The sequence below is a fragment of the Athene cunicularia genome (genome assembly GCF_003259725.1).
Source record: "Athene cunicularia isolate RWA chromosome 9 unlocalized genomic scaffold, athCun1 chr9_part1, whole genome shotgun sequence".
Lineage (NCBI taxonomy): Eukaryota > Metazoa > Chordata > Aves > Strigiformes > Strigidae > Athene > Athene cunicularia.
Genome location: NW_020799110.1, coordinates 23,262,344 through 23,290,021, shown reverse-complemented (window position 1 = coordinate 23,290,021; position 27,678 = coordinate 23,262,344). Strand labels below are relative to the sequence as shown.

Below are 27,678 nucleotides of genomic sequence, written 5' to 3'. Positions count from 1 at the left end.
TTTCCAGCACACACACACACACACACACAAAGTCATATTTTGTTGACATTCTGGTCAACATGTTTCTTTTAACACAAAATGAAGTGTTTCTTTTGTTCCCATGTTACTTGACCATCTTAATTCAGCGTTTTTACATAAAAATTGTTTCAAAACAAGAAACAATAACTCAGTTACCAAAATAATAAAACAAATGCTTCAGCTTCACATCAGGAAGTTTAGCTACTCCCACCCACCTTTTTGTGCTTTTATTTTATTTTTCTTCAGCTGAAAATTTTTGGTAAAACTCAGTCCCTATTTGTTAGCTACTTTCTCCCCTCAAAGTCTGCTTTCCGTTCTCCCTCCAATAGAGCTGCAGCACCTCATTGATTTCACTGGGACATGAGTGCTCCCATTAAGAATTGTATTTACCAAAATGGAAAGAAATTAGCTTCTACCTGAGACCTGGGACACTAACCTGGGAAACTATTTTTGTTAGATTATACAATTACCCAACATGCCTTTTTTTTTCTCTGGAAAGCTGTGACAGCATCCACAATACTTACTTTCATAATGTCCTGGCCGGAATTCTGAATAGCAGCAGCAAAATGCTCAGGAACAACTTGTACATCCTAAGGCACATACTTAGTATGGGTAAGAGTGATAACAGGCTTTCATTAGCTTGGCATCAACATAGCTGACAGATGTTCATGTCGAGCTAAATAGGCTGTAGACAATACCTAGTAAGGACAACTAAAAGTCCTATAAACCATAATAAAATGGGGACTGCTCAGTTTTCAGATACGTGCATCAGGGAGCCATTCCACAGGGTAACACTTGAGAGGTATTTCAAATCTTCACATCATAAAAGTGGCCCAACAATCCCTCTTCATCCCCAGAACCACAAGGTGACATGTGGAGAGCAGCTTCCTGCTGCCCACACCAAGCCAGCATGGGCAGCACAGCCGTCCAGGCACTCCTGCACACCCTGAGGACCAGGCGCTCCACGTCCATACGCTGGCAGCGAGCGGTCAGCCCCTGGCAGAGCTGCTGCGTGGGCTGCCCGAGAGCACAGAGCTCCCTGTGCCTTGTGGCGTCACCAGAGCGGCGGTGGCCAAGCACACCCACTGCCTGTGCTTCGCTGCCCCTTCCCGAGGGACCTAGCCAGCCCTCCTGCCACCTGCCCAGAAGCATGTGTGACACATCAACAAGATGCAGCCATTCCCCCCACCAAAAACGGGCTCCTCATCATGCTGGTGGAAAAAACAGGTCCTTCAGTCTCCTTGCTGGAGTCTACATGGTCCATTGCAGCCAAAACACTCCTTGTCCCAAGGCTGCAGAAATCCCACGGGACTGCATTTCATAGGATGGGAGTTGACTGTAAACGCAGCTGTAGGAGACGTAACAAATAAAGAGTTCATATATGAGCTCCTCTCAACTGCTAACAGGTTTCCAACACGTTTTAAAAATCCACCAGAGCCTGAAGTGGATGTGCCTAGAGTTAAACCAAAACTTTGACTTACTGAGCACTGCCTGGCAAAGCAAAACTACCACTGAGTCATACTGCAGTATGCAACTATTAAAAGGCAACTTATATTAGGTGCTAGCTGCTATTACAGTGACCCATATTGTAGGATTTCAACTGCATCTCTGCCACACAGTCCTCCTAAAGCAGGCTTTATTGCCAAGCTTTTATATGTGTCATTGTTCAATCAAATAAAGCAGCCTTCTGCCCGAGTGTGAGCAAGATTAGGAAGTAGGACTGATTATTTCAAGTCTCCTAAGAGCAAGTGGCAATGAACACAACCTCAGGAAATGAAAAACTGAACCAAGAGTGAATGTTAAAAAGAAAATGCAAAATTTCACAATACAAGCCGGTTCTCTTTGCACTGGATGAGTCTCAAGGTGGATGACTTACTGGTAACTAGATTTACTGAAATCCATCAGTCATGTTCTTAATAGCAATGTTTCAGCCTTCAAAAGGGGAACATGTCTGAAGGGGTCAGGTTCCCCATGGGGTGATGCAGAGTTGGTTCCTCAGCCCAGTGCTGCTGGAAGGTGAGGGCCATCAGGCAGAGCTGGCTGGGCCAGCTCAGGAGAAGAGGCTTTGGCAAATATAATTACTGTAAGATGCAGCTCTCTTCTTGCAGAACCCAAATAATGGAAAAAGTATCCAGATACTGATGACATAAATGCAAAATGCAGCAAAAATGACTATAACAAGTAAAGCATGAAGTTCCTCACCGACTGACCAAAAACTAATTGTGGAAAGAGGAACAGCTGAGTTCAGGGACAACGTTCTGACACTTCCCTACCAGAAGGGATGAAAGAGAGCAAGAGAAATCTCACGAGAGCATTAAGGGACCCCCACACCGCTACAGTGAGGAGAGAAGGGAAGCCCTCCGAAGGCCTGCCCTGCAGAGCCTCACAGAAAGCAACAGCAGGCTTAGGTCACATGTAAACAGACAAATTTCTATGTGGAAGTCTGGTAGCTGGAGAAGGAAGGCTGAGCGTGACAATCAGACACCCACCAGCCACCCAGAGGTATCTCGCCGCTTCACAGCCCTCAGTTTGCCAGCAACCTGCCCACTATGGGCTGCCCTTGGGGCTCCCAGGGAAGTGCAAGGACAGGGGAAAAGCCCTGCAGAGCCTTGCAGGCATGGGCAGGCTCCACACCCCCAGCTCAGCCACATCCCCACACAGCTCCCATCACCATGGGGAAGGGCTGCAGCATCCACTCACTACCTGCCCCCGAGATGCCGCCGGGCCAGCCCCTCCAGAGCGATCTGGCTGCTGCCTCCCACGAGTGACAACTTCATGGAGGGCATGTGCTTTTCATTCGGAACAAACACACGCTTTACATATCAGAGGTAAAAGATTTTATTATCCCATGGATTTTTCCTAAGAAGTAAGAGTCCTACCAGACAAAATATACAAAGCATTTTATGTTTTCTTTCTAGACAACTGCATTCTCATCCTATGAAACAGTGACCACATTAGTTCACCTTAAAAAGAACCAAAGTTTGTCCTTAGAGCTGCAGGATTGCACAGAGTTAGCATATTCAATGACCAGTTAATTCATGCAGAATCAGAAGGAAGGGTAAAAAGGTCTGTATGCTCACCTGAGTGCAGGCTTAGGTTCCTAGAAATGAAGAGAAATGCAGGGCTTAAATTTACTAGTTTGTGGCACTTCCATTAAACAAACCAATTCTCTGACCCACTTCTTGTCATCCACTCCTCAGTGAAAGCTTAGGGCTAGCAGCAAGTTATCGCTGGAAGAACAATGCTAGAAAAGCAAATAACCCTCTGGCAGTGGGAAACTTTCCTTACCAACCTGCATGAAGTGCACCTAATTCTTCATTTTACATCAAGCTTAAAGCAGAATGAAACCAAAGTGTCCTCCTCTATGTGTTAAAACGTTTATAGTTGACTATGTTTATATAAAAAAATAAATTTTCAGCCTCTAAGGCTAATTTCTATTGCACTACATGACCATTTTGAGATCCTGTTTTGTTTTCACATAATTAATTCACAGTATTATTACTTTAAAGTTTCACTGTAAAATATATTAACTTTTTTTTTGGTTTTGCCGAGTTAATGATTGTACTTGCATTTACTTGATCCTTCCTCTTCTAAAACAACAAGCTCATTTCAACAGATGGTGAACAAGTCCAGATTTGCTGGAAACCAATTAACAAGAACGTGCCAAGCTGAAACTCAACCCATTCTTTCAAGCCAAAAAACTGCCTTCATTTCAAGAACCTAATTAACTATATTTATGGAACGGAGGGAAGAATATTTAATTACCCTGCAATTCTTCTGTCTGATGATCAATAGAAATGCAGTTTCGTTCACACAATTTCTCTGCAGTATATTGATCAGATGAATCTTGCCTTGTATCAATATCCATATTACAATAGTGCCTGCAGATAATGTGATACATGGCTGGACTACAGTAATTACTCTCAAAACAGCTTTCATCAGAGGAGTTATACAAGAATACACACTCTGTTAAAAAAAAAAAAATTCTGCTTCTGCACTTGCCAGTTCTGCTGCTGACACCACTTCGTACGTAGGCATGGCACCCCATCCGCACACAGATGGGTTCTCAACAACTCAGGAAGACAGACCCATGTGAACATAACTCATCTCCCCAAGCAAGCAGAGCTGGCCAGGACAGGCACAAGCTGGAGCAAACCACCCGCAGCCATGGCCTATAGATGGGACATCCGTAGAGCTTTGGCACCTTGGGCAAAGTGACAGCAGATCTGCCCAGGATCCACAGCAGCTGCAACTGTGTGTTAGAGAACAGGCCACATAGCCTTGCACTTCACCCTCTGCTTTGTGGCCGGGGAGCAGGGACATGCTGTGTCATTCGTGTCACTTCCAGCCTGCCTCACTGCCCCTTGCCCTGGCCTCCCACCCACCCTGAACACCCATCAGGATACCCTGCATTACTCAGTGGGTCACTCCGGGCCATGATGCATTCAGGAGACGTGGGGAGGTGTGAGTCCAGGAGCCAGTCATAAAAATAACATATAGTGGTTGCTTTTGATGTTTGAAAATCTGATCTCCAGGGGGACAGCACACAGCACAAGCTGGGACCACCACAGCATGGTCACAGAAACCCTTCTTCTGCCGAGCCTTCTGAACCACACTGTCTGTAGCCTCACAACTATTCTTTTCCTAAGTGCATCTGGTTATCTATTTCTGGTCATTATATCAGCATCAAAATGGTAACCCTCCTCTTGTGCATACACCTTCTGTCCTGGTGTCAAGGCAGCCTCAAAGTACTATACCAGCCTGAAATCGTTCAGCCAGGAAAAGAGCACCTATTTCCAGCACTCCTATTTCTCGGCCATCCCTTCTACCCCAAACCTGCTCCCAAAATAGATTATTGTCCTGTGGTGTGTAAGAAGCTGCATCTACTCCCAAGGTATCTTGAACTACTGTGTAAATTTAAGCCCAGCAAACGTCTCAGGTAGGTAGCAGGGAGAGAAGGGAATCCACTGTCAGGCCACAATGGACCCAAGAGGTTAGAGCTGCACAAGCAGGGGAGAGAGTAAAAAAGACAGATTACCATGACTAAAGAGAAGGCTGAGAGCATGTGTGTGCACATGTATGCAAGCAAAGCCAAGGAAGGTTATATCGGACAGTGGCTTCAGGACTTTTTGCAGATAACAGTTTCAACCACAAAAGTGTTTTCAAAGTGACGAATACGATGACAGTTTCCAGCCTCACGTCGACTGATACCTAGAAGTGATTGAAAGAGAGGAGAGGGGAAATTCAACAAATGATAATCTATCAGAGCTGCAGCAAGAGGGGGAAGGAAAGCAAATGAGATGCAACTGCTGAACACTGAAATGCAGGAACAACACAGCCCATATGAAAAGCTGCATAGTCTGGTCTTTGGAAGAATAATCATATTCTCTAGGCCATGGTCCTGCAGTAAGAGCTGCCATGATCTGGGGGAGCCACCTGGAAGCAGCTGGTTTCCGCTGACAGCATCTCAGTGTTATCTCAGAGACCAGAAAACCTCACAAACCAGCAGAAGCCACAGGCTGGTACAGAGAACAGCTCTGAATGCAGCCAAGAAGGGCTTGAAATAGCCACCCTCTGGCTGTTTGTATCCCCACATGCACTGATCCTGCGATGGCCTCAGCCTCTCTGGGAAACAAGTAATGCTCCCCATGCCCTTTAACTGCAGGACCTCAACTCTGGGCAGCTCTGCCAGGCAACTAATCCCCTCTCACAGCACACCCGGCAGTGCCCTGCTGACAAACAGGACCATGCCAGAGCTCCACGAGAGCAGCAGCCAGCGTGCCAGCAGCCACGTGCACAACTGTGCAGCTCCTGTTGGGAAAACAGCCACGAACTACAGCCATGGTGACTTCTGCACCTGAACGCTCTCAGCACCCTCCAGCTTTCCCAGAGATCCAAACCCAAACTGACTATAGGTTCATATTTCAGGTGAACCTTTTAAGTATATCAGTATCTAAAAACAAATAAATGCAAATGCTAAAATTAAAGATAATTTTTACAGCAATATTACCATTTGTATATAAGATACATATTGCCGATTTTCATTAAATCGTTTTAAGGTAGTCCAATGATCCCTCTTCACAACTTTTTCTGTATTATTAGGAACTTAATTCCTTAAAGGCAATTTGCAGATCTAATCTGCTCTGAATAGCTGCCACTGAAGCGGGTGTCTCCATTAGGGAAATTTTCCAAACAGTTCCCAACAGCACTGCTATTAGTTCAGCCCCAGGAGCCCACATGTAAATGAATTGCTGGCTCCTGCAACCATTTTCTCAATGTTTCTATTAGGCTCATAGATGACAGCAACACAGCAGCCAGCACCCATTTGCAGCAGCATCATCCCAGATTTGGGTTTAGATGAATCCGATGAGAAACACCATGTAAGATCTCCTGTGTTCTTACACCCACAGGGAAACCCCCCCTCTCGCTAAGAAGCCAGCATGGCTGCAACAGCAAAAGTAACTTTGATGCGGGGGGGAAAGCAAGTTAGGACAGCTGAACACAGCAAAGGCTCTCACGTCTCCTTGCGCTCCTCCGCTTCAGCCTGTAGGTCTCCTTGCCACTGCAGAGGCGGTAGATGAAAGAGCCAAGCTGCTCCATGTCACTGACGTGCTCTGTTGCAATCATCTCCTCTTGGATTATGTATGTCTGAGGCAGGTATGTCCCTTTCTGAAATGACAGTTTTCACCAAAATAAAGCATAAACAATCTCCTCCTCAAACAGAACTGTCTTACACAGAGCACCAAGGACAAACAAGCTGCAGAAAATGCACTGTTAGAAAGCTCAAACTCCAGTTACTGCAGCCTGTTAACATGCTTCCCTGTCCTTGTGGTAAACTGTCCCATGCTACTAGCACAGGGCACACAAAACAGATTAGATCCAGAAACTGAACGTTCACACAGGGGATGAAGCCAGTGAAGGATCGACCTGTTATAAATTAACCCCAGTTTTAAAGGAGGACATGCCAAGCTGTAACTGACAGCACAATTAACTCATCTGGAGAGGGATGAAGGTTCAACCTTGCCAAAATGCCAGGAACTCAACTGAAAATGTGCATTTTCCATTTACTTCAAAAGGCAAAAAACCAAAAACGCAAGCCCTGCTCTGATTCCAACAGTTTCCTGAGTTTTCCATAATTCCCCCTCCTCCTTGGTGCCTTCAGGACAGCCACAACAGTCTCCTGCCCTGATAGCCCACAGAACAGGGACTAGAGATGGGCCACGGGCTCCACATTTAGAAACACCACCCTGCATGGTAGTGGTGGGCACTTGGGGAAAAGCGAGCTCTCTTCCATCACCCCAGGGACATCGTCCAGTGACTCTGGGGCACCGCAGGAAAGCAGCTCACACCAGGGACCAAGCCAAGGCAAAGCAGCACACGCGAGTTCCCTGCTGCTGGGGTGGAGGCTGCTATGAAGACCAGGGTGATGAGTGGGGTGCCTGATGGGGAGACATGGCAGAAAGCCAGCAGGGGCTATAAAAAAATGGGGCAAGAGAAAATGGGGGACTTGGGAGCACCCCAGGTACAGGGGCAGCCTCTTCCCCTGCAGGAGAGACTTTCTCAGCAATGATGACTCTCTGCAAGCTGATCCCTGGATACTCAGGGCATCTCACAGCTGCCTGGGCATCGCTGCAGCAATAAGCAGCTGCGTTACAAGCACAACTTGGGCTGGGGGTTACTTCTGAGCAGACTGGATGCAAACTAGGCCATGAAGCAAAGACTCACTGGTGGTCCTTTTGCTTAAGCAGAGTCAAAGAAATAAATGAACCAACAGATCCTGGGTCCAATATAATCAGGAGGAAAAGCAACCAACAACAGCACAATTTCAAATATCACCTCTTCAGTTTCCACAACTGGACTGGTTATCTCCATAGAGATGTACCTGGAAACATGCTGCCTTAACTTAGCACCATGCTGTTGGGCTGGCATAGCCTGCTGTATCAATAAAGCTCTCCTCTAATGCTGGAGGACTAAACTATTAGTGGAAGTTTGTGCTACACTAACACAACAGTTCTGCAAGAAATTCAATTATTGATTCTCAGCGGGAGAGCGTAGGAGTGGGCATGTGATACGTGCAGTTACTGGCAGGAACTGTCATGTTAACACCCAGGGCTGAGGCTCTGGATCTGCCATATCCTTGACATGGCAACAGGGCTTAGAGAGACACATACACACAATCCAGTTTCTTCATTGTTTTAGATTTAAATAGCTACAGCAGCTGAAGCAGTAAGGGATCATTGCTCCTCCATTACAGGAATGTGCAACAAGCATGATACCTTCAATTCTCCACTAAAGAGTTTTAAGAAAACTAGAGCACTAAGCATCTTGGGATCGACAAAAGATGTGGACCCTCCACCATTTAACTGGGTCATCTCCAACTTCCTGCTGCTGCACAGGGGGAGCATCCCTCCATCCTTTTCTCTCAGATGCTTATGCAGTCCTGTTCACTAAACCGTTACACCTATACATAGTGAAGTCTGCAAAAAGTAGCAGAGCTGCCATTTACAGGTGATAAATCAGACACAAGAGGCCTGGTAACACGTGTATGTGGTGACAGCAGGGTCTGATACAGCCGTGCCTGCACACAGCAGGGAATGCAGAGCAGGCACTGAGCACGCAACAAGGACAGTGCAAAGGGGCACCCCGGCAGCAGGCTGGCTGGGGAGGGAAGGGCAAAGGAGCTTTGCTCAGTCCCTGAGCTGCCACAGTCTGCTGGCACAAACTGCCACCTTTACTTGCTGGACTAAGGCTTGGTCCTCAAACCTGGACTGAAGCCACTGACCATCTTCAAAACTAAACTTTCAGGTGGAAACTAGTCTCATTCATTAGGGACTTGATTGGATTCAGAAAAGTGGACAAGGCAAAAGGAGGCACAAGAAGAGCAAGGCAAAAGTCTCCAAGTTCAAGGACCAGTGCAGCTCATCCAGCATCCAAACAGGAGCACTTCAGAGCAGGGGGCTAAGTCATCAGGTGATGAAGGTCCCCTGCAGTGGGTGAGCAATCTGCCCTCCCTGCTCGAGACAGGCCACCAGCAAGGCTGCACCTGTGGGCATGAGGCTCACGGGATAATTCAGCTAGGAAGGGACCTCAGGAGCTCTCCAGTCACACCTCTTGCTCAAAGCAGGGGCATCTACGAGATCAGACCAGGTTCCTCAGGGCTTCCTCCAATCTCCAATGATTTCAAGGAGGCAGCACAACCTCCCTGGTCAATCTGTTCCACTGCTTCTGTCCTCATAGTGAAAAACCTTTTAAGAGCCCACAACCAAGCTAAACCCTTAAAAACAATAGCTCTAAGGTTCATGTTAAAAGACAGGTTGGACACTTACTCATCTCAATAATCAGAAAGTTATTTAAATACACATCTGCTTTGTAGTCTTTAAAGAATCAAACAGGTAAGACCATTCTAATTGCATTTTTATCCCCTTTTTAATTAAATTTCTGATAAAGTATCATTTTCATGACTGTGATTATACCTCCCTTCTTTTAGGATGTGACCAGCATTCCCAGTCTCTCAGTTTTTTTTCTGGGGCTCTGCTGTCAGCTTGTGCAGTCTTGCCTTTTCCATTTCGCTCTACCTCAGGGACTGGTCACCTGCCATGGTCAGAAGCTGTGGCTGGTTTGGAGTGAACTGTAAGTAAACACGTGTCGTACCCCAGCAGGGTTCCCAGCACATTTGCCAGACAGCCACAATGCATGAAATTGTGAGGACTGCTAGGAAAAGAACTGGGAGTTTGATAAGGTGTGGAGATGAGGCATCTCTCAAAGGCACAGCGTTTTGCCTCTGAGCTTAACCCCTACAAAGTTCATCACGCTGCATGTAGCAGCAAGTGAGCAAAGGGAATTTAAGAATGAGTTAGATTGGTGGGGTTTTTTCTTTTCTTTTAAATAGACCCTCAGAGAAGGGAGTAAGAGACCAAGGTTCAGTGCTTTGCTTTACCTGCAAGACTGAGATAGATATGCACCTTCTGCAGTCTTAAAAATCCTGGGTTTTTTTCCTGCTGTTAAGATTAAACAGTATTCTATTTTAAGACGACTGCTTTCAGTCACTGCAATAGTGGCACGGACTTCTGAACTGAAAAAAACTGTGGTACTAAACCCAATTAATACTGGCTGTGAGCAAAACTACATGAGCCCAATTTCAGAGTTGCAGCCCACAGCACAGCGGAGAGGGCAGCACAGATTCCACCCCCAAAAGGGTTGAAAGCTGAAGGCCTGGGACTGTCCAAGGGACACCGAGAGCTCTGCAAATGGCAAACCACAGCGGGTACCACAGCAAGAGTGAAAGGAGGGAAATTTTTCTTTTCTTCCTTGATTCCTAGAATCAGTAAACACTAGAAGGAAGCAATCTGCTGCTTCTCTGTGTCACCTGGTCAGGTTGATTTATCATGCCAGAGTTACCATGCTATCTGCAAAATTAATATTTCAGCTAAACCTGCTGAAGCCTTCACTCTATGTGAAGGCTCACTCTGTCAGGGCCAAGGCCTGCTCCCATAGACACAGCAGTTTTGATTACCCACAAGCTTCCAGCTGGTACCTACAAGTCAACTCAAGAAAAGCATGCAAGATCAGCAGGATTAGAGCTGTACCTTCACGTTAACCAGCAGCTCCCACAGGTTGCGAGGAGGCATCACGATAGTGGTGTTGAGCTCGATGACGTAGCATTTATCCAGTGTTATGTCATGATAAGCTGTCAGACCCTGCATTCCAAGCACAGAAATTAAGGAACTGAGCCCTCTGCAATGAAGTGTGGCTGTGAAAATGGGTGAAAAGAGGGAATTCAGGGAAGACAGGAAATTGCTTTAAACAACAAACCTGTGCGAGGACCTCCCTACCAAGCAAGATGAGCAGGTTAAAAAAAAAATCTCAGAGGGCCTTGGGAAAGAGGACAGCTCAATAATAAATCATTGTAGACATATGTGATGACAGTGATAGTGCTAGGCCATAAGTACCACACTGGTGCACCCCAGCTCAGCCCCAATGCTACACCCCCAAAGGCCCCAAGAGCTCCTTACTCGCTGGAAATCATGGATGATATCTGCAGGGTCGCTCCCTCCAAACTGGGGCACTGGGACGTTGATTTGCTCGTAGTTCTCCTCAATGTAAATCTTGACATCTTCATGCAACTCGAGCTGCCCTTTGAATGGCGAATACAGCGAGTCTTCGTAAAGGACACCGCAGTGAAACACACTCTCACGGGGCAGCTGTGGGGATGAGATCCAGGTGGAGGTACAACACTCATACACCCCACACCTCATTAACAGCTACAGCAAACACATGGACCCATACTGGGTAAAAACACTCTTTCCAAAAAGATGCTTGAAGATATTTCAAGACCAGTATTTTTACCAGAAAAATGTTCTTGATGAAGATAGTGCAAAACATTCTTGTGAAATAATCACATCTCTCTTCCTGCTAGCCAGGCCCAAAGGGAATAAAGGATTCCCTCTGGGATTTAATGAAGAGTAATTCAGGAAGGCAAACTGCCTGCCTGTCAGCTCTTAAATTTCATAAACAGGCTGTTCATACCCCTCCATAGATATGGCTTCTAGTAACTTCATTTTTCTACATAAGACATGTAAGTTTGGGTAAGCAAAACATGATTTCTAAAGGCACTTGTAGCTTGGATATAGCAAATGAATGAAAACAAAGCAGCTCTGTCTCACAGCAAAACAGGAACTGCTGCTCTCCAGGGCTCCAGAAGCACAAGGTATGGGGCAAGAGAGCTCATGCAGGGTGAGCGATCAAGTTTGAGCACGAGGATCACAGGGACAAACTGCAGCCACTGGAGACTGAGACAAAAAGGCCCTGTTGCTTTGATCTCTCTGCAACATTTCTGGCCATGTTGAAGGGGTTTTGCTGTGTAATTGGATATGAGCTGTCATTTGGTATTGCAGGCCGGCAGTGGGGATGACAACAGGTGGCCCCAAATGGACCGGGGGGAACTTCTCAGTGCCCTTCAGCATGTGCCAAGGGTAGATTATTGACTGGCTGATGGACAGAACGCTGCCCATAACCTGGTTGATAACCTTTCCTCAGTGCTGGGGGCTTCTTCTCATAAGGAAGTGTCTACACCAAAGGCCCTGCAACAGGGTGCCATCACACCACCACAGCAGCATGTGGGAGGGTTGAGCAGCCCTATGGTTATCACAGGGTTTCCAGATCAGGTATAAATGAGTGTGGGTAATAAAGATGTATCTTAAATCAAAGATTGCAATTTAATTTGACAGCAAGAAAATTTATGGATCAAGGGAGTGTATAAAAAGCCTATATTGCTGAATGGATAAGTGCTGGCAGCAGAGTCAAAGGTGGTCCTGGGAGAACTCATTCACTAATAGCTGCTCTCCAGCAAAATGAGGGCTTCAGCACAAATCGATGCTCTGGGGTTTCTTGGCTAAAGACTCAGCAAGCTACAGAGCTCAGCAGTTACTCCCTTAAAAAGTAGCTCTGCCCTGTCTCATCCCCTATGCTCTGACCCACCACAATGCTGCCAGCCCAGTGCCTCAGCTAGGCCAGGCTTTGCAAAGACTGTGTGGAAGAAAAGATGCTGAATTTAATGGAGGTCAAGGGCTCACCTTCCATCTCCCACTTACTTTACACTTCTCCACTTGCTTTATTAATAGTGGCACCTATTTTTGTTACACTTACAGAATTTTGCTGTGATAGGATCTAAAAAACCTACTGCAGAAAAGCTGTTCCCTTGCCTGTACCCCTTACTCTCTCCAGGGCTTGCTCTCCCCTCACAAGCCACGCTTTCAGACTGCCTTATCCCTGGCAGCAGTGACACTGGGTTTAAAAGGTACAACTAGTAGGACATTTTCATGGAGTTAAAAAAACCCAAAAAAACTCCCACAAAGCCACAAGAGGATGGTTTCTGGAAAGCCCTTCCTAGCAGTCGGGATGGAGGTAAGCCCGAGCCTACCTCTTAAGACATGCCTCATCTGCAGTGCCGAGAGGACTGGCTCCCGATTTACTGCAGTGCAAAGCAATAAATAACAACACCACCTCTTTCAAAGGTTGAAGAAGCTTGTCTGGCTGCTCTGTCTGAAGAGCCAGCAGTCCTTCCTGACTCACCCCTACCTGGGTGATGAAGAAGTATCTGTACACATACATCGATGCAAAGACCAAGCCCAGGAGCAGTACGAGGAGACCCATGGTCAGGTAGCACACCCCGCTGAGCGATGACCTCCGGCCCTGCACCGCAGGAGCTGGCTCCTCCTATGACACAAAGATGAGAGCATTCGTCAGTTGCTCCTGCAAGGGATCAGAAAACTGTCTATTTTATACAAAGGCCATGCACGGGTTTGTGGTGTGTGACTGAAGAAGGCAGGCACTGTCCTGCAAAGGACTTCACATCTGACAGCATTCTGGCAAGAGAAAACCACTTCTTGTGCATTTTGCTCTCCCACCCTCCATATATATTTATTTTTATACATATATATAAAAATACGTGTGTGTGTGTGTGTGTGTGTGTGTGAACATATACACATATATGCATACTCTGCTTCCCACCAACTGCTCAGAACAAAGTCAAGCTTTGTTTCAATGGACCATAAGAATCAACCCAAGAAAAGGAAATCAGGAACTAACAGTTCCTGGCTACTGAATGTAACAGCATTTATGTATTCACACTCGAAAAATTTTCTTGAAATGCTGCCACTCTTGCAGAATTTTTCAGGGGAAATTTTTTAGGTGGAAATTACTGGTCTCAGAGAGGTAACTCCTGGCCCTACTGGGGAGAGCCTACCCAAACAGCTGTCTTGATCTCAACTTCATTTTCAAGCAGATTCCTGCACACCTTCCAGGAACACAGTCAGAGCATCAAAAAAACCCATATTTGCCATTTTAAGAGGGCTGCCCAATCTATATAGACAGCAGCCAGCTCATCTTGCTAGAGCCCTCGAAAAGCAGAGCAGTGCAAAGGGTTGCCCCCTGGGGATCACTCATTCCAGCCCACAATGCTCTTGTTTTTACTACAAAAATACCCTCCAAAATGTTGAGGCAGATGTAAGGCCTTTCAGAAGCAGATGAAAGAAGCCGGATCAGAGATGCCCCAGTTTCTGCACAGAAGAGCTGAAAGCTGCCCCCAGCTGAGCAGGCAGGCAGGGAAGAGAGGCACCAGGGAGGGCTCCTGCAGATTAACTCCCTCTGCGCAGTACGAGGTCTGACATGTTTGATTAGGAAAAACACCCTCTCCATGGCTAGCCAGAGAGGGACCGGAGGAACAGATTTAAAAGCAAACAACAGCCTCTCATTTCTAAGATGCATCACTTTTTAAAGGAAGAGATGTTTCTCCAGGGTAGCATGACCAACACCTGCAGGGTAGTGCAGGTGCTTAAGTTCCAAGGGGAGATGGCCCTGGGTTCCTGCTACACTCCAGTGGCATGAGACCAGCCCTGCCCAGCAGAGCAGGCAGCAAACACCTCCTCCCCCTTTCCCTGCCATGGAACAGCCCTCAAGAGAGCAGCAGTTCAGTCCCAGGCTTGGAAGCATCAGATCAATCCTGCCCCAAGACCTGAGCGCCCCAGCATCCCTGGGACAGCTGTGGGGAGCCCACCAGGTGGGGATACCCCACCTCCCCGGCACCTGAGCTCCATCAAGGAGCAGAACAGGGGCAGAGACAGGGTCCTGCAACCCCTTTGCTACCTGCTCCACCTCCCAGCCAACACATACTGCTCCAGCTATCGACTTTTTCCTTTTCTACCTACATTCAGAGTGATAACTGCAATGACTAAATTGCTTTGGGAGAGCTATAATTCCAGCACAGCTCCAGGAGAAAGTAATCTATATTTATTTCTCCTTCATCCCAGCTGCTGAAAGACCTGCACCACCTCTATTTACCGCCAGCTCCCTACACTGAAGGATCAGTGTAATCAGTTTGTTGCTGCTCTTCCAGCAAATAAAGGGATGAGCAAACTCAAACCCACCACATTTTAAGTTCACTTCCAATCTTTGCCTTCCTCTCCTTCTGGAGACAAGGGGCAGCAACTGTGCCAAGCCACAAAGAAAAGAAAAAAAAAATCATCACATTACTAGAGGAAGTTTAAAGGCTCTCTGACATGAACTGCTAGGACAAGAAAGTCATGCTGCATGTCAAGTGTTTCACAAAACCAGATTTCCTAAGATACTTGTCATCACAGAAAGAGTGCAGGCAGTGGAGGTGAAGAGGAGTGGAAAGATCTCCTGCTACTGACATTGCAGCATGGCTGAGAAAAAGAAAAAGAAAACACTCTGCAAGCGCATTATATCTGAAGGGTGCCAGGTTCCAGTGATGGATAATGCACTGCTCACTTCCTTGGTGAGCTGCAAGTGCTAACTCCATGGAGAGGCTGAGGAGAGGGTTCAGAAGGACAAAGCAACTCAAACAGAAAAAAGAAATTACACTAAACAGAAAAAATGTGTTCAAAGAAGGGGGGGGGAGGGGGCAAATAAATCCTCAGTGGTTTGCTGTTTGCTAGAGCAGCTCTGTGCTCTTTGCACAGCCAACGACACAGCGAGACATCCCACCTCTCATCGCCAAAGGAGATGAGTTCAGCTCGCTACCAAGTATTCCTAGCTTCAGGAAAAATAACTAAGTTTTGCATCTGGGAGAAAGTGGGGGAAGCAAAGCAGAGCTTTGCTCTGGGAGAAGTTACAAAACACCAAGAAAAATGAAAACAAACTCTCAGATTCTGAGGGGGGAAAGAAAAACTCAACAGCAACCATTCTGATGGAGCAGAGATTAAGGCAGTGAGGTTAAAAATGCTGCCAGACAGGCCAAGGGGAACAATTAACCACTGTCCTGCAAAATATTGCATCAAAATCACCAGAGAAAACCCTCACTAAAATAAGCATCTCCATACCCAAGCCCAGCAGATTAAAAGGCCACTTGCCTTTGTCACTGTGAATGAATTACAATTTAAAAGCAACCGCATGTCAGTCAGCACCTTGGCTTGGGGCTGGAGGCGTTCTCAGTGCTGACAGCCTGTGGATGGAGCCGTGCACAACCTGCTTTAACAGCATTTCACCCAGGGTAACAAATCTTCACTAGGGTGGAAAAATCCAAGAAACTTCTTCTACAGGCTGCTGCCCTACTCATGCCGCAATGTACCTCCTTCCCACAGGACTGCCACTGCCTGCAGCAGAAATGTGGCTATATTAAAAAATGGGAAATCCACTTCAGCTGATTTCCATCTGTTCTCGCCATTGGAATGCCTGGACTCCCAGCAAAGCAGCAGCTTTCCCCTAAGCTAACCTTATCATAAAGAGAACCAGGTGGTCCCAGCAGCAAGCTGCAGGAAAGCCAGCCCTGCCAGAAAGAACCCCAGGACCAACCAGCAAGTCACACCATGCACCACGCTCATACCACGGCAGACTTTGCACATCTGGCAGCACTGCTGGTCTCCATGAATTTCAGTGGTGGAGAAGAGAAATAGATTTAGCAGCAGGGTTCTCCTGAAGAGCAGATCACGCCTTCAAGATATGTGTTTCCCAAGAAGAAAAATCAAAATACTAACATGCAAAAATACTGTACATTCACCAGATGTTTAACAATATTCTGTAAGAATTCATCAACCAGACACTCTTCTCACAACAAGCCATCCTACTAATTTTCTGCCTCAAACAACTATGGGGATTTTTGGCCAAGAGAACTGGGAAAGCTTGGGATCAAAACCATCCATGGGCAGAGGCAAGAACAGGTATTTCCGGTCAGCAAATGAGCCTTCCATTTCTTTTTTCATTGTTTTAAACATGATTTCCCAACAGATGGGCATATTTTACACAAAAATCAATATAAGGCTCTTCCTCCCTTCTCTGGGCTGTGCAGAGGACAAACATTCATCTGCTTTTCCATGAATGAACAGATGGAAAAGCAACAGCAGTGGAAGAAGAGCACAATTCCCACAGTCTAGGTACTATGGGTGTGCATGCAAGGAGGATGCACGGACAGATCCACAGCTCTGCAGAGTATCCCACTGTGATTTCAGGGCAGGAAAACGCTGCCACTCCGTGCAATGATCCTTTCTTTGCTCTGATTTTCTTGGCACCACCACATGCTTCAGCGCCAGTACGGGCAGCAGAAGCTGCCACTTTGCTGGCCCTACAGAAAGGGCTGGGCCAGCTCCCTTTCCAGCGGGAAAAGTAGAAGAGGCTGTGGGCAGAGCTCCTTCCCCTGTGCAACCCAAGGAGAAGGCACACCTCACTCTTCCTCCACACTGGTAGTGGGGGAAAGCATCCATCTTCCCTAGGAGAGTGCCTGTGCATCTTGGTTTTCTGCCAGGCATTGTCCTGCTAATACTTCATCCCACCAGGCGAGAGACAGAGGTAGCTCCAGCACAAAAGCCTGAATAACCAGACATGCTGACTCGGCTCCAGTTCACAGGCACAATTGCTTTGCAGACACAACCCAGGGCTCAGCAGCAGACAGGATATTGGAATACAAAAAGGAATTCCTTTCCTCGAATAAAACAGACTCTTCACTACGCTTCAGTGCCCTGCCTGCTCACAGGGCCGGCGCAGGAACAGAGCACAGGCAGCAGATACCCAGATGGGAGAGGATGAAGTTATGATACAGACCATTTAGTAGAGGAGGCTTGCAATTAGCCTCAGGAGGGAAAAAAGTCCTAATTCAGTCTTTGCAGATTTTCTTCAGAATTTCAGGTCTTGCTGAGGACATGATGAAAATGGCTGGTGTCCTATTATCCCTATTTGCTACTGAATGGCTAAGGAAAATCTCTCCTACAAGGCTGTGGGGGACAGAAGCCTGGCTGTGCTTTACCAGGCGCAATGTCTACTCCATAGCATGGAAACAAGTCCAAAGGCCAGAGTAAGACAGAGCAGAGAAAGCATCAACAACCTGCCGGGCACTGCCGAGGGCACCTATGGCTGAGCAAACCCTCCCAGCTTCACGGCGCTGAGCCTTTGGACACACAAGTCCAGCAGGAGGTGTTGCCTTTAGTGTTCCTCATAAATACAGTACAGGATTATGAAAAACAGATATTTGATTCTATCACTCCATCACCAATGTCTTGCTGAAAATGACAGAAACGAGGAAATTAAAGGCATCGTGTCATGCCTTGTTCCTTCCCGAGTTGCACACCGCCTCAGCAGAGACGGACTTGGCTCACACCCTTTCCCTATTCTTCAGCTTTGGAAGCAGCTCTGAGATCTCCAGAAACCATTTTTCCTGCATTTTTGAAACACGCAGGTTTGAAATCTTTCATCTTAGGTGCAGCAGGGCCTGACAAACAGGGGACACAGCTCAGCAAGTGTCTAAATATACACTCCCAACAGGCAAAGAAGCTTGGGGTGACTAAAAATAGTAGATATGATTTTGATGACTGACAAAGGAGGAGAGAAGTATGATGCAGTGTAAACACTCAAAGGGATGTGGTTTGGACAGGAGTGCTATCTGAAACGCAGCAAAATATATCATCCTCCTCTGGGAGGTTGCTTGTTTCAAGGGAGCAGCATCGTGAGCTCTCGACGCAGAAGATGTACTGACGTAACTACAGACGCTGCCACAGGCAGCCACCGCTTCCTCAGAGGACACATGCTCGAAACCTAAGAAACCCACATCAGAAAATCTAACCGATCTTGCCATTTACTCATTTCTGGTAACCAAAGGCCAACGAGGAAAAAAAAATCAGTTCAAGGTCTCTACCTCTAGCACACAAAGTTCCACGTTCACTGCTTTACCAAACATAAGGACTTGCAATAGTGCTACCTCCACTGACTTCAGATGGAAAAGCCCCACGGCTGACTGCTGGAAAATTGCAGTGTTGCTGCAGTGGGTGTAAGCTGGTATGGACTGACCTTTCCTCTGATGTGCTCGGCTTTGAGTGTCACCTCTCAGAAAAACGATTCCCATGTCCACACTGATGCAGCTTGCTCTTCCTGCACGTGAAGCAAAGCCACCCACAGAGAGCATCCCTACTACCTGCAGGTGCTGGACACTGCTGGCACTTACTGCCTCTGCTCTGTGTGATAAAAAACACTGGAAGGTTTGTGGGACAAATTATAGGGCAAGGAGATCCAGACCTGCCTCCCAGAGACAACCCCTCCTGTAGTGAGGCATTTCAGACCCAGGGGAGATCGGTGGTGAAGAGCCCCCAGGGACAGCCTGAGTGAGCAAGGGCGGCCAGCCAGGGTTCAACACTGGACCGCTAGCCAAGCTAGAGCTCTGGAGAAGCAGAGCAAGAGACTACACACAGGCAAAAGGCAGACAATGGCAGACAAATAAAGACAAGAAGGAGGAGAGGAACAGAGAGAGATAAACCATCACAGCAAAGGCAGTCAGTTCATCCTTGCATCCACCAAAGCATCTCCCACGCTCTAAAAAAGGTTCCTCTGCCAGATGAACAAAAAATAAGTCTTGTCCTCAAGAACATTTATGCTTGGAGAGAGGGAGTGAAATGATGAGAAATACCAGGTGACACCAAAGGGGGAACAGTGTCTGGGCCATCACCCTGGCAGAGAGTCACAGTGGTCAGTGCTCGGCACTAGCGATGAGAGGCCTCTGAATGAGCCCGTCACCTGGAAAGAGAGTCTGTCCAGGCTGAAGAGCATTTCTACTGCTTCAGGTCAGAAAAGAAAATAATGTGAGCATGCATGGAGGGAGAGATACACACACACACACACATATATATATGGCACAGTTTCCAAGGCAACTGAACTCCCTGCACAAAGTACTTGAGCAGCGCTTGTGCAGGGCACGCAGCAGCATTTCCAGAACACAGATGATGGCTTTTGGACTCAAAGATGCCTGGAAACAAACAAACAAACAAACAAACAAACCAACAAAAAAACCTCAAAAAAGCCTGTAATTAAAGAGACTATCACAGCCCAAGGTAAAAAGGTTGCAATAAATGAATCCAATCACATCTTTAAACACCACCATGCCATATGACTAGCAAAAAAGCCACCTGCCTCAGGAGTCACTTTGCAGCACTGGAAATTAGAATATCAAAAACAACCCCTGGCTAATTAAAACCCCGAGCTTTGTTGCTATACAACACAGACAGCAGGATGTTAAAAATGCAACCTAGCATGCAGAAGCTCCTAAGAGCTCAGTGATCGTATTTTCCTTCTCTCTTGTCAGCAAGAGAGATATAAACCCCTGTCTTTTCTCCTTTTTCCATCCCCTTCTGGAACTAAGGGGCTGTTTCTCCTCCCTCTTTGCACTGGGGTGAGGAATACATTTCCATACATTTTTTAATTTTATTTTTTGGCAGAGGCACAACAACTTCCAGCTGGAGTTTTTCCAGCCTCCCTCTCCTCCTTCCCAGGAGTAAAACCATTCAGAGCATTAGGAGCCAATAAAGCCCCTTGTAAAAATAAGGCTATTCTTACCAGACACATAGCTAAAGCCCCAAGTGTCACACTGAACAGTCAGGCAGGCAGAGAGAAAATAAACAGCTGTGATAAAGAGGCAAAAACCGTCCCAACCTGGGTGTTTAACAGCCTGAGTGCCTAAATACGGTCGATAAACATGGCCTGATTTCCAGAAATCAACAGGAGCTGCAACCACTCACTGCAACTATGGGGAAAATCAGTCCCTGCCCCAGGGCAGCTCCACCACCACAGCTAAAAGGCACTGGAGCACCTGGGCAGACCTCACCTGGGAGAGGGAAGGAGCAAGCACAGCCCAGTGAAGGCCCAGGGGGATTTTTTGCAAGTCTGAGGTGGAAGGTGGCATTAAAAGACTGGGAATTTTCCCCAGGAGAAGAACGAAGGTTAAGCTTTGGCACTGGGTCTCAAAACCTATCTAGAGCAATTAAAGACAAAAGGCAGCCCAAGCAAGAGTGAAGCAGAGCAGCTGCTCTGGAAATAGGGGAAGCTCTTAAAACGAGGGGTTGGCAAAGTTAAAGAGAGAGACTTGATGCAAAGGTAAAGGCATATGCAGGTGGGTAGAGACCAGACTCCTTAAAAGACCTTTGACCAATGCCAAAAATATTCCAGAACACTGAGAAACTGAGGCAAGGAAACACCAACAGCTTTCCTTCTCCTCCCAGGTGAAGCTGCTACCGGTTGCTCACAAAACCAGTCCGCTTGCTTCCACCTTCACACGTGGCTTGGGAGGAAGCCAGCTACGAGCCTGACTGCCCACCAAAGTGACAAGCTGTCCTGTGGCAGGACAGCAGGACCACGCACTTGGGAAGGAGCTGGACAGACTTCCCTTTCAACAGCCGCACACTCACCTTTTCCCAGACTAAAGTTGTACAGTTGTTCCAATATAAAACAAACACACCTACCAACCTGTGCAACAGGCCCAGGGAGTCCTGGGCACAAGCCAAGAGAGCTTGCGACTGATTTGCAAAAGGTGCAAAAGATCGGGTGCTATCTCAATACATTTGAAAGCAGAACACATTGACAGGGAAAACACCTCCACACTCATCAAAAGGTTTCACATGATTTCACCTTGTTCACTGTCAGTGGTTGGCTTTGGATCCTAATGAAGCACTGGAGCAGAGCAGCAGTTGGGCACTCATGAACATGCTGCTGCGCTCTAGCCCACTGCTTCCCCCCAGAGAGCTCCATGTCCAGATAGTACGGGGTCTAAACAAATGTGCAGTTTAAAACTACAGCACCCACCTCTGAGCTTCTTCAGTCAGGCTGGCACAGACGGTCAAGAGCAAATTCACCATTTTGCATGCCACCAAGGGTAAGCCAAACACCAGTGATCTAGCTGTGGCAAATTAAGCCATCACTGTGTCACTAGAGGAGACTGATTCCCAAAAGGCTGATAGAAAGGAAGACACAGCCGTGCCCAAGACACTTACAAGCTAGAACTGCCAAGGTACTGCCTTCTGATGGTTCTGCAGATGAGAGGGAGCAGAGCCCTGAACGCACTGTTCACTCTGAGCAGAGGGAGAGTCCTGCGTTTCCTGGAGTTGAAGCTGAAGCATCTTAACAAGGAACTAGATTTCAGGTTCCAACATCTGTGTCTTCCCTGAAAATCAGGACTTACACAGAGTAACACCATAAAATTAAGTCACTGCTCCCTTTCAGAACACTGACAGCAATTACCTCTTCTCCCAGCAGCAGCATAGGAAAACCCTGACAGTCAGTCTTACACTCAAAAATTCACCACAAAGAAACAGTGTCTGGTTTACCAGCAGCAAGAGAGAGGAGACAAATTTATCCTTATCAGCTTTAAAAAAACCCAAAACCCCTCACACTGTCCTCCCTCAATGGTAACACTGGCATTAAAAACCAAACACGTCTAGGTTCCCACACATCACCTGGGAAGAAAATACCTGCCCAGAAGGAAAAATGCCTTTTCCATCTCCTGTAAACCCATTACTGAGCAAAGATTTGATAGCGCAAAAGCAGGAGTTGCAAAACTGTGCACAAGGACAACTCATCCTCCCTAGACACTCCATCTCTCCAGACCTAGAAGCGCTGCTCTGCTGCGTGGGAGCTCCCCTCCTCTGCGCAGCCGTACACGACACCTGCCAGGCCCCCTCTCCCCACACAGCACGGTGCGACAAGGTGAAACCAAGCGCTCTGCTATCGCTGCACAGCACAGGGCTTCCCCCAGCAGAGCAAGGAGGGCTCCTGGCCTACCGATGGGACCTACAGTGCTGCGGTATTAATACACGCAGCGTATGCAGCAAAGCTTCCCCTCATACTTACATTTGGTTCATTTGTACCCTTTAAAGCTGCTTCTTTTTCTTGGTTTTGTGTGTTTTGTCAAAGAAATTGCTGTACCTAAAGCAGGTAAACGCAACAAGTTATTCCAATGTAAATAGCACCTACATGCAAACCTGCATTGGCTTCGACCCTCTTCCAGCTTTGGGGGAATGCACACCTCTAGGCAGACATTTCAAGTTTCTGCATCTCCAGCTCTTCAGTCTACATCTCTCTGGTGAAAGAGAGGTCCGTGTTTCCAAATTCAGTCGCATTTATAACATTTCTGCCAGAAACAGTCATTCCCTCTCCTAATATCCCCACCAGTTTTAGCCAGAGCCTTTGTCATGCTCAGCTGGAATATCAAATATTCATGTCCAGAGTCTGCTAAGATACTCAAGTTTAGTATTTCACTTAGAGCGGATCCTGTAAGGGTCCAGAGACATTTTTTCTAATTCAGACCTTTTCCACCACTTCCAAGGCATCCCCAAACTACGGAGAATGAAGAACCAGTGATAATCCTTCTTTTTAAGCTGATGACTCTATACAGGACACAAAAAGAAGTCATCCCTTCAGGCCACGTGTATATGGGAGGGTTGGGCAAAGGCCAGGAATAATCTATTACAGGAGGCAGCTTCTTCAAACTAATATCTATCATGTTTAGATCCCTAAATCAAGACCTCAAAATGGTGAAAATACCCGCAGCTCAGAAGCATCAAGCCTGGACTCAAGCCTGCAAATATGTCAATGAGCATAATCAATCCACATCGCTGCCAGCTAGTTTTTCTCCCTCTCTCTGGATTTACAGCTTGCTGTGTGAAAAAGTCTGTTTAAAAGACTTTTCCTCACATCCCCTTCCCTTGCCATATGTCTGCCACCTCACAGCATCCTGCAAGGCAGTCGCTCACAAAACCCAGCATTGCACTGGCACAGCAGCTTCCACCAAGCTGGTGTGACTCCACTTTACAGGGCCAGCAGAGATGCCTTCATGGCCAACAAGAACCACTGCTCCACCCGCTCTGTGCCCAGCAAAGCAGTCACAGCTCACCGAGCCCACCTGAGTGCAAGAAAAGGCAGGGGAGCAGGGGCACAGCAACAGCCCCGGCAGCGAGACACTGTCTGTCTGCTAAGAGCTCTGTATCCACAGTGGACCTGCTCCTCACTGGGGAGTTTCGCAGTAGCAGTCACAGGAAAGAGCTTCCCAGGCACCAGAGAGGCAGACATCTCCTCAGGGAACACGCTCTCCGGGGTTTCAGGGCTTTTCCCTGCTATTTCTGTACCAACAGGGCAACCACGCTGGGTGCGGGATCTGCTGCTGGCTCGCAGGGGGTGGCAGCCCTGCAGCCAGGAGGCTGAGGCACCCCGCTGGACGGTCACGCTGACGTGCAGCCTACAAAAAGACCACACAGACAGACAGAAGGGTTTGGTGGATCCAGCACTGGACAGCAAGCTGCTCCTTGTGGGAAGCTTTTCCATACAACCAGAAAGAGCACGATCCACAGCCCACCAAAAGGAAGAGTCTTGGGGAATGCAGAGGAGATGAAAGGCACAAAACCAAAGCCTGGCATTACTGCAACCAACAGCAAAACATCAGTCATACCCACAGGACACCACTGTGTGCACCCTGAAGAGCCCCTTGCAGGCCCTGGGCCACTGCCAAGGTGTTTCCAGGGGGCTTGCCAGGCCTGCAGGTATGAAGAGAGCTCTCCCAGTCCTCGTGCTTTGCCCATAAAGCCCTTCTCTCCCAACCAGCCAGACCTAGCAGTCATGGCCTGAGCAGACACCGTCCTCCCCTCAACTTTCATCCTTCTGGCAAGCCAAAGATGAACATGATCACACGCATCATCTCACCACAGCCTCTCCCAGATGCAGGACAACAAGTTTTGCTTTCTGCTTCCTCTCCCCAAAGGTTTCTGTGAAAGCAACCCCCGGCACACACAGATAGATGTCTTCACATCATCTGCAAACCGCCCCAGTCCTCACGGACACCCATCTGTGCTGCAGTGTTTGCTGTAAGGCACGATTCACCCCGTGCCAGCACAGAGGAGCGTTTGGCAGAGCCCTTGGCCAGGGCAGCTGAGCAGCCCATCTCCGCTACATACAGAGCGAGGGGCATGAGAGGCACCTCTTCCCTCCGACACTTATCATTTACACCTCGTGAAGCAGAAGATTTTAATGAAATACCTTCTCCTCTAGTTCTTGTGCTGTCTCTGCAGAGTAGCTGCAAGTATTAGAGGGGTTTACAAGAATCAACAAAACCACCCCAAACCAAATTTTGACTGGAGAGCTTCAGCCATCGGTTTTACTTGGTTCCTGTGAATTTCAACATCCATCATAAACATGAGAAGCATATTTCCCAAAGCAATTAAAGACGCAGCGTATGTACTTCCATTTCAGACTATAAATCCAGGGTTCAGTTAAACTCACTGAATACTATTTTGCACCTGAGAAGATATTTTCCAACAAACACAACAAATTATTTTATTGACTGTATGCCTTCTACTCAAGGCTGCTACATCCTCCCAGCTCCCACCAATAACAACGATTGTTTCTTTTATAAGCCCTTAAAATGTTGCTATTGCCTCAAAATTATGTGGATTTTCCTGACAAATTGCATATCCTTTTTGATTCAAATGGAGCTGCACAGAGGAGAAACAAGGCTCAGAACATGTGAGCTTGCTGTCAGGACTCCTCACCTACTACTTTTCAGGACACATTAACATCACAGACATCTGCCTGCCTGCCACATCTTTGCATTCACGAAGCACCTGCCAAAATTCACAGGCTGCAGAAGCTGCTGCTGAATCATTTCCCAGCTCTGGCTCCTATCACTGGGATTGAAGTTTTGAGATCAAAGAGGAAAAAAATTGCGGAGTATCTTGTTTGCATGTCACCAATGCCATTTTGCTGCAAGGCAGCTAGAGAAAGACACACATAGACAGGAATTATTGGCAGAAAGAGAGAGAGCATGGCAAGAAAGCCTGGCTACAGAAAGACCAACCCCACAAATTGGGTGTTTTACAAAGCAGCACACACCCTCAGTCCATCTAAGTACAAACCATCAAAGAATCTAGTGTCATAGATACCCTGAAAAACAGCATCAGGAAAAGGCCATCTTCTTGTCAGTGGACATGCTGCTCCCTGGACACCCCCATGCTGCACTGACTCACCGCAACCTGCTCCTGCCCTTCTGTCATGGGTCTTACGCCAATTTTCTTACAGGTTTGTCTGCTGGAATTAAGAGAATGTTGAAGAGTCTTTGTTCTAAATTCATGTTTTTAAGTTACTTTGTAGCTCACGTAGGCTTAAAAGAACATTATCATCCTCCCCAGGAGTCAGAGAAAGTCCCAAGGCTGTGTAAAAAATCCAAAATTTATTATTTGCTACCTAAGCCAATTTCACCCATCCGGCAGGACCTGAATGAGAGTAATTTTGATTGCTGAGATCTGGAAGTGCTAATGATGAAAACAACCTTCTGTTACTTTTATTATTTATTAATTTTTGAACTCCTTTTCTCACAGTGCTTGTGAGATGGAGACAGATCGTGCCTGAGCTTGTGCAAGATGAGCAGAACAACTGACTTCTCAGCAGTGGAAATATGGTTTAATGGCCCCATGAGCTAGAAGTCCAGTGTGACAGTCAACTTTCAGGGTTCAATGTTAAAGGTGAACATCAACCTACCACCTTCTTTTGTTCGTAATTAGAAAGGATGAAGTCTGGAAATCACCGAGAGATGACAGTGGGCTGCGTTCCTCCATTACAGGTTTCTATACAGCTCCTGGGCATTAGATTAACAAAATGCAATCATGCCAGGCTGAGCACATTCAGAAGCTGACAGCACGGCTGAGAGCTGCAAGCACATCCGTGTGTGATGTGAGAGATCATTACTATATAAGCGACTCCCTGAACTCTCTGCAGAACCGAGCAACCTCCTGAAGCCCCTACAGCAGAGCAACCCTCTGGGGCAGGTAATTCCCACTCACTCGATAAGGCACATGAGGAGGCACGCTCTGCGCTGCTGCTGGAACAGAGCAAACCAAAGCCCCCCCCCAGATTTTTTTAGTCAGGGAGATACCAGGGTTCAATACATGATCAAACTGCACACACAGTCTGAGGGAGGCATTTATGAGAAATGCAAAAATGCCATTTAAGTCTCCTGCTCTGACACAGAAGCATTGTAACAAGGCAGAATTGATGCTGTGGGTGATGCCCACCTCTCTGAACACCCTCCCACTAGGCGCTGACATTTAGCCCAGCGGGTCCACCCTCGCAGAAGAGCTCACAAGCTGGGGGTTCTCTAGCACAAGAGACTTCAAACCACTCAACTCCTGGCCAAAGAAAACTGTGCCCATTTCACCTTCCCCTCCTCAAGAGGGGCACCAGCCATGGTACCACTGGTACCTGCCCAGCACTGCCTGCCAGCGCCTGCCCGTGACTTGCACAGTCTGGATGGGACTGGGCATAACCCACCCCAAGGCCCCAGCCATGCTCTGCATCTGCTAGGGACGCCCCAACACCTTCATTCACCTCGTGCCGGGCAGGATCCCAACCTCTGCGGGCACAAGCACTCGTTCCCCTCTGATACCATCACCTGAAGCCAGCAGAGCAATTCAACTTCAGCATGTCAACTCCCATCCTGAAAACTGCAAAGCATCTAGAGCCACGTGTGCTCTCATCCCTTTGCTTCTCATCTTGCTCCAGCACCAGCTGGTTTGTTCCTCTCGTCTCTTTTCAGTGCCAACCCTCAGCCTTCAGAGGTGTTAGAATTTAAAATACACCCATGAACGATCAACCCCAAATTACATCCCCCCTGTCAAAACCACCGAGACCAAAGGGATGACTTCTGATGCCACTTGTCCGTGCTGGCCGTTTACTTCAGCGCCCACGGGCGGCGATGGCGCAGCCCCCTGCCCCATCCCCTCCCCACTTCTCCAAACTTCAGGTGCCTGCGCGCCCCCCGGGCGGGAGCCAAGGGCCGGCCGCCCGGACGCTTTTCTCTCTCCCGGCGCTGGCCCCCCCGAACAGGGCCGAGCTCCGAGCTGACCCCCGGCC

The 27,678-nt window shown here is 47.5% G+C and overlaps 1 protein-coding gene across 3 annotated transcripts in view; it reads right to left on the bottom strand.

The window, feature by feature from the left end:
• The window catches only part of ITM2C (integral membrane protein 2C), a 32,365-nt gene that overhangs the window by 3,110 nt on the left and 1,577 nt on the right, over positions 1 to 27,678 (bottom strand). The window contains exons 2-7 of one of the 3 annotated variants that reach the window (XR_003399048.1): positions 13,096 to 13,233; positions 11,031 to 11,219; positions 10,605 to 10,715; positions 6,537 to 6,687; positions 4,017 to 5,229; positions 161 to 165 (exon numbers count right to left, since the gene is read on the bottom strand). Coding sequence is in view for 2 of the 3 variants with exons in the window: in XM_026855218.1 (XP_026711019.1) it covers positions 5,138 to 5,229; positions 6,537 to 6,687; positions 10,605 to 10,715; positions 11,031 to 11,219; positions 13,096 to 13,170 (618 nt within the window). In the remaining variant the exon portion in view is untranslated. Of the gene's footprint in view, positions 1 to 160; positions 166 to 2,838; positions 5,230 to 6,536; positions 6,688 to 10,604; positions 10,716 to 11,030; positions 11,220 to 13,095; positions 13,234 to 24,477; positions 24,497 to 27,678 lie in introns of those variants that run through there. The other 2 variants (XM_026855218.1, XM_026855217.1) reach the window with 2 other exon arrangements.